This window comes from Lycium barbarum, chromosome 1 (assembly GCF_019175385.1).
Source record: "Lycium barbarum isolate Lr01 chromosome 1, ASM1917538v2, whole genome shotgun sequence".
Taxonomy (NCBI): domain Eukaryota; kingdom Viridiplantae; phylum Streptophyta; class Magnoliopsida; order Solanales; family Solanaceae; genus Lycium; species Lycium barbarum.
This window is the reverse complement of record NC_083337.1, coordinates 125193104-125206196: the sequence shown is the minus strand read 5'-3', so window position 1 is coordinate 125206196 and position 13093 is coordinate 125193104. Positions and strand designations below refer to the sequence as shown.

The following is a 13093-nucleotide window of genomic DNA, read 5'->3' as shown; positions in this document are numbered from 1 at the left end:
ACCTAGTTGAAAAATATATTGTTCTTTTGGTGGACAAGCGGAGGCTTGAATTGGAAACCGAGGCAGCACTTGAGGAGGAGGCGGCTGTCGATGCTAATTTGACACAGGAGCTTGATGCTGCCAGAGTTGATATTGCCTACCTTATTACCGAACATGATTCTAAAAGGGAGCACTCGACGGTAGCCCAAGAGAAGACTGATGCTCGGGCCAATTCTGTTGAGGATCTCGACGAATATCTCGAAGCGGCCAAACAAAATTTAGTGTGCTATCTTAGCAGTATGCCGAGCTAATGACCCAGATACAGCAAGCCTTGTCCGAGCAGCATCGGATTCAAGCCCAACCTAATGTTGATGTCAAAGCTGCCATTGACTGTTCTACTCCGCGAGCCGAGTATATGAAATGGAAAACCCCGATGCTTACCCTCAAAGAAGTCCAGCCCGACATTGAGGACGTAGGCGCAAAGATTGCTCAGGTCGAGGAGGCAGAGACTCAGACCCGGAAAGCTCTCTTGGGAGACAGTTCGAAAGAAGAGTCTGCCGCTTCTGAGGAGTTCGATTCCAAGGAGGACGAATAGATAGGCCCTTAGGCATAGAAAAATGTATCTTTCTTTTTTTTTGTAAATTTTTGTTGAGGCCGGTTTTCGGCCTTATGTAAATATATTTTGGAAGTGCTTATTTCTCCGATGTCTTTGAAAGCCAGTCTTCTCATTCTTCGACATTTCAAACATTGTTCATTTAGTGTCTATTCGAATGAAATTTACTTGTATTGATAACTTATTCAGATATAGATTCGGGCTCTACTTTGAGTGATATTTGCACAAGTTCGTTTGTTTGAGGTGAATTACCTTTTGACAACAAATGAGTTTTGCACTGAGGGTTGGTGACATACATATTTTTTATGCTCGTGAATTCGGATGTCTCCAAATCGCATCGGGCATTTGGGTTGGTATTTCCAACCTATTAGACTTGAGTCTTTTACCCTAGGCTAAGTCCATTTGAGACTTTTTGAAGCCTTTGTGAATGAGTCGGGCTCAACTCGCATAGAATTTGTTTGAGTCGAGCCCTTATTTTGTTTGATGACTATTAACGATAGTCCCTAGTTCATAGTTGTTTACAAACTTAGAAGTATAATAGACTTACGAATGTGAAGCAGATATATTGTGAAATAGTAATATGTGCAAAGTTTAAACCGAAGTGTTCTTCTCATTTCACAAACTTGTATGGTACAAATGCCAAGGGGCATCCGATTTTGTCGTAACAAGATTAACTACCCGGGCATGACTCATTCGGTTGTTTGGCCATTACAACAAATCCTAATGCAGGAGTTTTCAAAGAAACAATAATTAATTAGGCCTCGTTGGGCTTGCATATATGATACAATTGGTTTGGCCTCATTGGGCTTGTATGAAATGATAGTCCCCTAGTGTTTGTGTTTGAAGTATAAGAAGAGAAACACTATCGTTGATACCGAGCAGTGTAGCGCGCATTGGGATTTTAAAGTTTTAACGACTCGCACATGCCTCATAAAAGGAGAGAGGTGTCCCGGGAAAGTACGGTTGTCAATCGTACCGGGAAAGTCAAAAAAACCCACCAACTGCTTAATGGTGCTCTAAAGGATACATTTTAGAGCCGCCACCTAATTTTTAGGATATTAGGAAAACCGATTCGAAAAGGGTTCATTTAAAACTGTTATTTAAAAGAAACCTAATCTACCAAAGTCAGGTAAGGGTTTTGGTGATCCCCCGAAGGCACTTAACTTAAGTAGAACACCACATAAGCCCACCCTTTAAAAGTATTTTGGACAATCCCTTATTTTTTTAAGTAAAGGTCTCCTTTTATTAAGGCATATTTCTATAAATCCTGTCAATTTACCTTATTCTATTTTAATCCCTTATTCTTCCTTAAATCAGTTTAATTCTTACATCTAAGTCATTTATTTTCAAACTCCTAAAGTTAATGCATCAACCGTATTTTAGAGTCAAATTATGAATAAACAAACTTTCATTAAGAATAATTCGTATTTCATATCTATTTTATATAAGGCTTTAAAAAATCTGTTTTGGCAACTCTAAATTTAGAATTAATCTTAAGTTCTAATCTATAAGGGTTCCAATGATACTTAAATAAAACAAGTAAACAGAATATTTTCAAAATAACTAAAGGGAGAGAGAGAATGAAGGTGGATAAAGGTTAATCGGATAAGCCTATCTCCTCGCCTTCTTGGACCTTTAGTTGCAATTACGTTCTTCCTTTATTCTACGCCTGAAAGCTCCAAATGCCCAAGTCTTCGCCTCGTCTTTTGATACTTCTCCTTTTGTCCTTCCGTTTGTTTAGATTCCATGTGTATGCTCCAATTGTGCAATATTCGTCTTTGTAGTACTTCCCGAACTTGTTTATTTTACCTCGCAAGATTAGATGTGAGAATAATTAGTAAAATGATACACCACCCTCATAGGGTGATGTTTACACACACACACACACACACACACACACACACACACATATATATATTATCCCTTGTTTCGCATCAAACTGTAGGAGCTTTGATTATGAAGGGCTCAGACTCACGGTTCCGAATATGGCAAAGGAGTTCGAAGCATGTGTGGCTGCGAACTAGTGGTCATTCAAGTCGCCTCGCCAGGCGCATGTCGGTTCCTACCTCGCGACACCAATGAGCCATCATCCTATCCCACCGAGGGATAGAACCTTTCCGGACTAGGCATTCTCAAGTTAAGTATTTATTCAAATCAGTAAGATATCTAATCGTAGTATCTATTCTTTTTAATGAAATATCTGAAATGTAGTATTTGTTCTTTCAGTAAGACCGAATATAGAAATCTGTTCTTAAAAACGAGGCCTCAAGTTAAACAACTCTTCATCGGCCCAAGTGTAGTATCACATGCTCAAATCAGTGAATTTCAATCAAATGTAGTGATATGTTCATTCAAGAGAATATCCACAATCAAGAATGTGGTAAAATTTCTCTTGTAGCATCTGTTTATTTTTTAAGCAAAAGGCAACGGCTATGTCAAGGTGCAGTATCTGTTCTCCCAAATGTAACAGTTTCTCAAAAGCAGTAGTAGCACATGCCCAGACAGTGAAACAGTTTGGCCAAAATGCTATGGCTAATGACCAAAATGAAGCAGCCATTTTGTTTTCACAATGCAACAGTACAGGTCTCAAAACATCATAGCAGATTGGTTCAGGCCTAAAGGTGCTTAGTTTGGCTTTTCATTAGCAGCAAGGTAGCAAAAAATAGCAACAATAAAACTGGCCTTAGCAAGGACCCAAAATGCAACAACAAACAGGTGATATCAAGTGAACACTTTAAGTGCCATATTGATCATTTTTTGGATCAAAGACACTGCAATTCTATCAAGCAGCTCCACAAACAAAAATGCCAAAGTATAGCAGCAGTTTTAAACCCTGAGGCAGTATTTCCAAGTGTAGCATTTGTTTCCTTTTCAGTAGATATCAGAAATAGTAGCAGTTGTTCATTTCAAAGGGCAACAGTAACCTGGCTAAGAAAGAAAAATGCAGCAGCAATTTATATCAACACTGGAGCAAAAAATGCAACAGTAAGTGATTGAATGCAGCAGTTAATTATCCAAAACAAGTGTAGTGTATGATCTCCTCAAGTGTTGCCACTGTCTTGCTTTGAAAGATGGCCACAGTCTTACCCAAAGTGTATTCACACACATAAAGAGGTAGAAACTGAACAACAGCAACAACTTGAGACATCACAAGGTAGAAAACAATCATAAATGGGCAGCCATTCACCTTAAGGTGCAACAGCACCTCAACTCACAATATAGGCAAAGGAAAAATATGTAATGGTCAAAATAATAGGCAGAAGCTACAGCTCACAGTAACAACTTCAATTTTCCCAAAAAAGAACAAGTATGATAATCTATTTTCTCTAAACTTCAGGAACACAACAAGCTTATTCAGACTTTCAACCCATCAGAGTGCAATGGCATAACTAACCAGGTATGATAACCATTCCCCTGGTCCAACAACTTAAAGATCTATCAGTGAATGTATGATGCCTTAAGATACAATTGCACAAAGCCAAAGAACCAATAGCCATTTGCCTTCAAAAACCTCCCTAAATTCACATAATGCTACGGGTTGGACCACAGGTGGACCAGAGACAACAATGTAGCAGCTTTATCAAAGCAATGGCATTCAAGTATAGTAATAAAGGAAACTCCAAGGGCAGTATCATCTCAAAATTGATTCCAAGCCATGTGTCAAGCTAATAGCTTGAGAGACAAGACAGTAAAGGGGCTACCACCTTCCATATTTCGATGCCGCATCAAGATCTGAACGTTTCTAGAACCTTAGGCATGGCAGGCTATCGAGGAGGCTAAACCAAACTCAAACCTGTCTTGGCTTACAACCAACAAGATGACAATAGTAGCAAAGGAATCACTTAAATAGAGATTTTTTTTACACCTTGTTGAAACTGAAGTTTTTCATCCAAGAAACCAACAAATAGCCTAAAGAGTTGCAACAATTACCACCCTTATTTAGGATACTAAGGAAATATCAGTAGGTTAGAGGTTTAATATCTCAACAAGATAACCATTAGTTTATTCAAGGTGCAACACTTCAAACCTCAAATTATCCAAGATGCAACAGCAAGCAGTCAAGTTTTTCCTCAGAAAATACAACTTATGTAAACAGTTTCAACCCCAGATGTAGTAGGGTAATCAAGTTTAGTGATCTGTTCTGTTTATCTTTGTATGACAAGAACAATAGTTCTTAAGGGCAGGGATCAGAGGATAGGGTGTAGCAGTAATTGATTAATAGAAGCACCAAGGCATTACACTCAAGCATAGCAAGGAATTTAACAACTAAACAACATTTAAGAAGCAACATATTTGGCCTCAAAGATGTATGGTTAACCTGACCAGTTTGCAGCATAGCAGTAGCAGTTCAATCACTTTTTGGCCTCACTTTACAATCAAGAGTTCATGCCAGGACATGGTAACAAACATCCTTACAAGGGATGATTCTTATACCTCACAATGCCATTTCAAGGAGTGAAGCAGAGTGCTAAAAAGCCACCTCTTGACACAGCAGACAGTCTATGGACTTGCAACAAGAATTAAGGTGTATTTATTCACATGAGGGAGTGGCAGTGATAGCAGAAACTTCCCTCTCAACTTGTCATCTAATAATAAGTCATGATAGCAATCAATATAAAGGACTAAAGGGATTAGCAAACTTATCTGATAATACAATAAGCTCCAAGGAACTCTAGTATAGGCTCAGTAAAATGCAGCAAAGCTCCAGATGTGCAGCAGCTCAAGAGCAGTTGGGGGATTTGCAAATTTCCCCAAGTCATGCAAAGAAAACAAAGGGGTAAAGGATGAGTATCCAACAATAGTTTTCCCAAGAAATGAAAGCCAAATGAAATAAAGATTCTTCTCTTAGTTAATAAATATCACCACTTAATCTAGGTTTGAAAAAAATAACTCAAGGAGACAGAGGATTTAGGTTTTAAGGTCTTTTAAAAATAAATAATTTCATCAACACAATGTCATAACTTAATCAAGAGTTTACAGGAATCATCATAATAAAACACATGCTAGTCTTTAAAAAGTTAAGAATCTGGAGAACATAATTCTTTAAAGAGATTACCTAAGCTAAAACATAACCTTGTAAGTAGCATAGATAGTAAGTCATTCTTAAGGTATATTTCCTCATTACTGAACCGGATTTTAACAAAGAGAAACTCACTATTGTACATGCTATTGAGAGGGCACACACTCAAACTTAATTGTTTGCAAAGCACATAATGAGATAACCTTGAAACATATCCTACCCTCAGAAGGCCAAAACAAAACCCAAATAGTGATGAACTTTTTATGACTTCAAACACCTAAATTTGACTCAAAATATTAGTTGAGGGAGGGAACTTATGTAACAAATATTTAAGTTGCTTTGCCCTCAAAACTAGTAGGCTAAAATCTGAATCTAAATACAGCACGCAAGACATTGATATTCAAGGAACTTATAGTTCTCATGATATGCAATCAACTCAATTAATTTACCATGTTCATAATCAGTTTCTTTATAATGTGTTTCAACTAAAAGGAGAAATAAGCTTCCAATAAGATTAGTGAATCCTTATCCAATGTGAAAGATCATTTACCATACACCACATTTATACTTAGCATGGTCAAGCCCTTAATTCATTTAAAGAAAATGTTTAATAGTTGGTGAAGCCTAGGATAGCCTCCTAATCATCTTGATTCAACTAAATCAAACTTTGGTTTCAAGTGAGAATACACAAACATGATATACGTAAAATAATGATATATTCTTTAAGCTAATCATGGAATCTGCCCTTATTTTCTTTTGGCAACACATAGACAATTAAGAAGATCAAATGAAACTTACTACGATACGAACATGGTCATGCTAAACTAAAAAAAAAAAAACTGACAGCTGTACAGGAAACAACAATTAGCTTATTCAATCCAGACAAGATCATCTATAAAGTCACATAGTTAAACACCACTCAATAGTTATGCCAAACATTACATCCTCAAGCATTTACTTAATCCTCCCCCAACCATATTCACCATCACAGATTTTTAAATCAGTCCAGGTCAACTAAGAGCAAACAAGTAAAACATTTTTTAACATACGAGGGAGAAATGGATTAGTTATTTAACCCTGACCAGGTTTCCAACTAACATTCTTCATAGAATTAGCAACAACAGCTGAATGATGATGATCTCATAGAAAAGGTAACTTACCATCATATATATATATATACGACTAACCTATCTTGACACTAATGGACAAGTTATAGCATGCTAACTACTTACAAACAAACAGTAACTACTTTGTAATCACAATAACTATATAAAACTACAAACTGAAACTAAAAGGGAGTGGGATTCAAAGATTACCTTTTCGTCGAGAAACGAACGGGGGCAACGAGAGTTAATGATGACTTACCTTTCACCTTAATCAAATCCGACGAACGAAAACGATTTCCAAATATTATACTAGAGTGAGAACTTCCTCAAAATTTGTGTTCTAAACTCTTAGGATTAAAAAACCCCATTTTTATGGTGGAAACCATAATTTAGGTCTCAACACCATTGTTCATTTCTTTTGTTGAAAGGTAAAGGCTTCTATTTATAGAAAATAAGAAACCCCCAATTTTTTAGCTCCAACGATGTGGGATTGTTCACTTTCCAATCTTCCCCCTCTTTTCCTAGATTCCTTTGAAATTCAAAACTAAAAATAAAATCCCCCTCCACCGTACAGTACCCCCGCTTTTCAGTTTATTTGAAATTCAAATCCAAAGGACAAATCTTAGCTGGATAAACCTTGAATTTGTACCAAAACTAAAGGAAAAATGAAATGTTAGATTCTGTTACTGTTGAGAATGAGGGCAAAGTGCCAATAGTGCTGAAATCGTACAACAACAGCTGGATAATTCAGATTTTGTGATTTTTTTCCAAAATTTGTTTGGAACAGCTGGAAATTGGTATGAGGATTATACACGGATCGTTTGGGTTGCTGTTGTGGTTATACGTAAGGGTCGTTTGGGTTTTTTTTTTGTTCTTCTACTTGTAGGGTCTGTTTGGTTCATCTGTCGTTGGTTTTCCCAAAATGAAAAGGGAAAGAATTGAGGGGATGATTAGTTTAGGGGGGGTTTAAGTGAAATATTAAAACTTAAACTCCCCCTTTTAAAATGTAGTATACTCTTTACATAGTTCCAAACCTACGTATTAACTTAAGACACTCTCGTAAAATAACATTTGTACAAAATGAAATTCGTAGTACATAGTTTAAAAATAAGAGTTTCAATACGAGCCCAATATTGACATAGGTCCGGACAATATTTAAATAATATGAAAATTGTGGTCAAAATGAGCCGTAATTCATACGACATTTTAATTAACAATTGTCTCGAGTTAGATGGAGCGGGATACACATCTTATCTTCAAATCATGTTTGTGAAAGTAAATAACTCGTAATTTTCTCGTAATCATCAATTTTGTCAATTTCTGTAATTTTCTCGGGATTTTTTAATTGTTGAATTTGAAAGCATATCCTTATTCCGTCTTGGCTCGACAATTTTAAGAATTAAAATGCGCTCATTATCAGGTGAAAATTAGGTGTCAACAAGCAGTCCCCGGTCCTAGAACTTGCCTAGTCTTTTCCACTTAAAGTAACATGATGTACGTTGTTGCCTCGTTAAAAACCTTGCCGGAAAACTCACTTGGGAAAAATAGTGCAACACGTGTTTTCACTTCTAACTCTAATCTTCCTAACTTCGTTCGGTCTTTGCTTCTCTAAGGATCAAAACAGCTAAGTTAAAAAATTCACGAATAGGGTTCGGGTCATACTTTATCAATAGTATCTCTTTAAATTGCTACATTCCAATTGTTTGACAATTGTTGGCCATCCTCCGACATGAGCTGGTACGATCCTTTGCCGGTTATGCCGATTACTTTGTACGGTCCATCCCAGTTTGGACCAAGCTTCCCCTCATTAGGGTTCTTTGTGTGTAATGTGACCCTTTGGAGGACCAAGTCCCCAATCTGGAAGTGTCGATGATTGGTTCTTTGGTTGTAATACCTACCCATCCGTTGTTTTTGTGCTCCCAAATAGACTAACGCTGCTTCGCGTAGTTCCTCTATTAAGTCGAGTTTTACTGCCATAGCTTTGTCATTTGACTCCTCTGTGGTGTATTGGAATCTTAGGCTCGGTTCCCCGACTTCAATAGAGATCAAAGCCTCCGCTCCATATACCAAGGAAAATAGTGTCTCACCGATGCTCGACTTCGAGGTGGTTTTGTATGCCCAGAGTACTTCCGGCAAGATTTCTTTCCACCTGCCATTGGATTCATCCAACTGTTTCCTCAAGTTCTGAATGATAGTCTTGTTCGTCGATTCAGCCTACCCGTTCGCACTCAGATGATACAGAGTGGACATTATCTTCTTGATTTTCAAGACTTCGAGGAAGTTATTGACTTTGTTGCATTTGAATTATCGGCCATTGTCACATGTGATCTCGGTCGGGATGCCGAACTGGCATATGATATAATCCCATATGAAGTTGATAACCTCCTTTTTTCGTACCTTTTTGAAGGCCTACACTTCAACCCATTTAAAAAAATAGTCAGTCATAAACAAAATAAAACGAGTCTTACTTGGTGCCCAAGGCAAAGGATTGATAATGTGCATTCCCCATTTCATGAATGGCCATGGGGGCAATACCGGATGAAGCAATTCTCCCTGCTGATGGATCATAAGGGCCTTCCTTTGACATCGGTCGCATTTTCGAATGAAATTCTTTGTGTCTTCCTCCATATGAACCCAGTAGTAACCGTCTCGAATCAGTTTTTGAACTAACGACTCAACCTCAGAGTGATTACCACAAGTTCTTTCATGGACTTCGCACATTGCGTAGTCCGTCTCTCCGAGCCCTAAACACCTAGCTAAAGGACCGTAAAACAAATGCCGATATAATTTCCCTTCGATCAAGCTATATCTTGCCGCGTTGGTCCTAAGAGCTTGTGACTCTTTAGGGTCCGCTGGTAATTTTCCCTCCGCCAGATAGTCTATGAATTTGTTCTGCCAATCCTAAGTTAAACTTGTCATGTTGACTTAGGCATGGCTGCTTTCGACGACAGAGTTCATTAATTAGACCACAGTCCCCGAGTTAGATTCTTCCATACCGACCGAAGAGCCTAGGTTTGCCAATGCATCTGCCTCGGTGTTTTGTTTCCTCGGCACATGCTGCATAGTCCATTCTTTAAATCAGTGAAAAACTACTTGTATCTTATCCAAGTATTTTTGCATCCTATTATCCTTCATATTGGAAACCCCATTTACTTGATTCACGACCAAGAGTGAGTCGCATTTTGCTTCGATGATTTCTGTCCCAAAGCTCCTGGCCAGCTCCAAACCTTCAATCATAGCCTCATACTCGACTTCATTGTTAGTCCAATTTAAAGTTCTTATGGATTGTCAAATGATATCCCCTGTAGGTGCTTTAAGTACAATCCCAATGTAACATCCTGTAAATCCGTATGGAATATGAAAGCATTAGACGAGTCGTTTTGAACCTTATAAGTTAGGTTGTGTTCACAATTGGGGACCCAGAAACCAAAACTGGGAGTGTTGGGATGAAAATTCCATTTCAACGGTAACTACGAGATTTTACAACAAAAGTACGGCTCGTACTTCAAAGTACGGCCCGTACTTTACGGACGTTCTTTGGTCTTTTCAAATTTGAACTCTATGGAATTTTAGGGAAGGTATGACCTAGAAGTATGGCCCGTACTTCAAAGGACGAGACGTCCTTTCTGCCCGTCCTTTTCCCACCTCTTCACATTGACTCTCTAGAAATTTCTGGGGAAGTACGGCCAGAAAAAACTGCCCGTACTTAGAAGTACGTCCCGTCCTTCTTGGACGTACTTCTCCCGCGTCTATCAGAAACTTTAAAGACAACCGTTCAGTTAATTTTATCACTTTTCAGTTGTTCAAAAACCCTAAACACGAAAATTACTTCTCAAAACCTCCTATTTCAAGGGAGTGGCAAGATAACCTATTTCAAGGGAGTTCAAGCTAGGTTTGGGGGATTCTCCTCTAGGAAAGTAATTTGTTGAACTACGTATAACATAATTAAGGTATGTCTCTCTTTTGAAAACTGATTTTGGATGAATGTCTTTTTTAAAAAGCTCTTTATTGAATAAAAATGTGAACTTTTCACGAATTGAAACTTAACTTCTTGCTTTAATTAAGGTTAATGTGTGTGAGGGGAAAGCCCACATTAAACCTAGTTTGTATTATGTTCTAAGTACACATACAATTTTATACACGTTTTCTTCTATAAGAGATGATCAATAATGATCGCTAAGGATTGATAATAATATTTTCATGTTGAATTATGACATTGAAATTTTGGTTAAAGAAGTATAAACATTTTCAAGACATTCTTTGAAATGATTTATCTTTATGATATGGCATAATGAGCTTTAATGCTAATTGATGATGTGAGTACCTTGAGACAAATTGTGAATCGGCTTCTATGTTATGAACTTTATTGTTGTGTTGGCCTAGCTACTCAGTAGGAAGGGTAGTCACTATGGATCCTAGTGTGGTAATTCCTAGCTATTCGGGAAGAAGAGTGGCCACTGCCGGGTTCGCCACCCGGAGTGCGGTCAATGCCTAGCTATTTGGGAGGAAGGATATCCACCGGGAATCACATATTCTGGTGCGGTGCGCTGTGATTAGGGAACCTCTACGGTCATCCCTTCGATGTGATTGGTTCTTGGGCCTGTATTGGCAAGTGTGATATTCCTTATTCTTTCTTGGAACTGTTGTTGACAATCATGATCAAATTAAAATGCATATTTGAAAGTTGTAACTTAACAAGAGGCTTTATAATCAGTTTTGATAATTCTTATTGAGATACAGAAGTTGAATAACTGCTTTTACATTGATTACACATGGTTTTCAGAACTGATTTCTTTAAGCATCATTGTACTTGATTTTCTTATTACTTGTTGTCCCCGAGGCACTCACTGAGTACGAAGTACTCAGGCATACCATTGTTGTTTTTGATGGTATGTTAGGAAATGGAGAAAGAGCAGGTTCTTCATACTTCAGGCGCTTAAGAAGGATTTGTTGTTGCTGCTGACTTGGTGAGCCCACATGTTCATTCGTGGGACACCCCTTAGCATATTCATTTATTATTCTAGTCTTAGCGTGCTCCGTCCCGATGTGTCAGATAGTTACTCTTTATCTTAGAAGCTCCATAGCATACATTCTTGTGGGTAGATATTGAGTTTTGTTTAACTCTTGGGCATGTGACACGCTTGATTAAGGTTTATGTTATTAAAGACTTCCGCTGATTTAATTCATGTATCATGATTTCGTTTGAATTTATTCTATAAACTGTTGAAGGTGAATATTGAACCTGGCAGGTTCAATTGTTATTATTGCATATCTTAGGTTCTTCTAATTTTGTTCATGACGTCGGATGCCGGTCACATCTAGGGTGGGTTTTGGGGTGTCACACCCAAGCCCAGTCCCTTTCATGTTGGTAGCTCCATTCGTGTATAGGGTCCAAATCCTCGAGGTTCTACTCAAGGTTAAAATAAATTCTTTCTCTATCTCGGACACCATTGCAGGGGTAAAATCCGCTACAAAGTTTGCCAAAATCTGAGTCTTTATAGCCATTCATTCGGGGCTTATATTAGATATCATATCCGCTGACTTTGACTACCCACTTGCCCAACCTATCGGATAATTTTTGTTTGTGCATAACTTTTTTTAACGGATATGTCGTTACCACACATATACGATGACATTGAAAGTAAGGCTTTAACTTCTTAGATGCACTCAATAAAGCTAGGGCCAGTTTTTCAAGGTGGGGGTAGCGTATCTCCGCATCCCCCAAAGTTCTACTAACATAATAAATTGAAAATTGCGTACCTTGTTCTTCTCGGACCAGCACTCCGCTTACCGCAACTTCGAACACTGCCAGATATAAGTACAACTGCTCGTCTGCCTTCGGGAAATGCAACAGAGGTGGACTCGATAAATACTTTTTCAATTCTTCTAGGGCCAGCTGACACTCCAGTGTCCATACGAAGTCTTTTTTCTTAAGCAACGAGAAAAACTGGTGGCTTTTATCCAAAGACCGAGAAATGAATTTGCTTAAGGTCGCAATTCTTCCGGTCAACCTCTGCACACTTTTTACATTCTCACTACCCGGATATCCTCAATGGCCTTGATCTTATTCGGGTTGATTTTGATTCCTCGATTCGACACCATGAAACCCAGGAACTTACCCTAACCTACTCTGAAGGGGCACTTCTCCGGGTTCAGCTTTATGTTGCATTTGCGTAGTTTATCGAAGGTCTCCTGCAAATGCTTCAAAAGGTCTTTGTTTCCAGGGACTTAATGATACGCTCAAATTACACCTATTAATGGTATAATGCAGACGTTGTCAAATATAGTAACCCAACAAGGTTGGGGTCGAATCCCACAAAGAACAATATGTAGGCAATTTAAGCAGATTAGGAATTATCACTAACAATAGCTAGT

At 38.2% G+C, this 13093-nt stretch overlaps 1 protein-coding gene across 1 annotated transcript; it reads right to left on the bottom strand.

The window, feature by feature from the left end:
* Positions 1–8398: 8398 nt before the first annotated feature.
* Positions 8399–9314, bottom strand: LOC132613731 (uncharacterized). Its single transcript, XM_060327934.1, has 2 exons — positions 9187–9314; positions 8399–8867 (listed from the first exon to the last, which is right to left on the bottom strand). Exons 1-2 carry the CDS (start codon positions 9312–9314, stop codon positions 8399–8401), a joined length of 597 nt encoding a protein of 198 aa, XP_060183917.1.
* Positions 9315–13093: the final 3779 nt, after the last annotated feature.

What these genes read in the sequence shown, in the direction of transcription:
- LOC132613731 (XM_060327934.1), bottom strand. Translation starts at nt 9,314, where the DNA reads ATGCGACCGATGTCAAAGGAAGGCCCTTATGATCCATCAGCAGGGAGA. An exon ending in TCCTTTGCCTTGGGCACCAA is followed by an intron (nt 8,868 to 9,186) that starts GTAAGACTCGTT and finishes ATCCAATGGCAG; the next exon opens with GTGGAAAGAAATCTTGCCGG.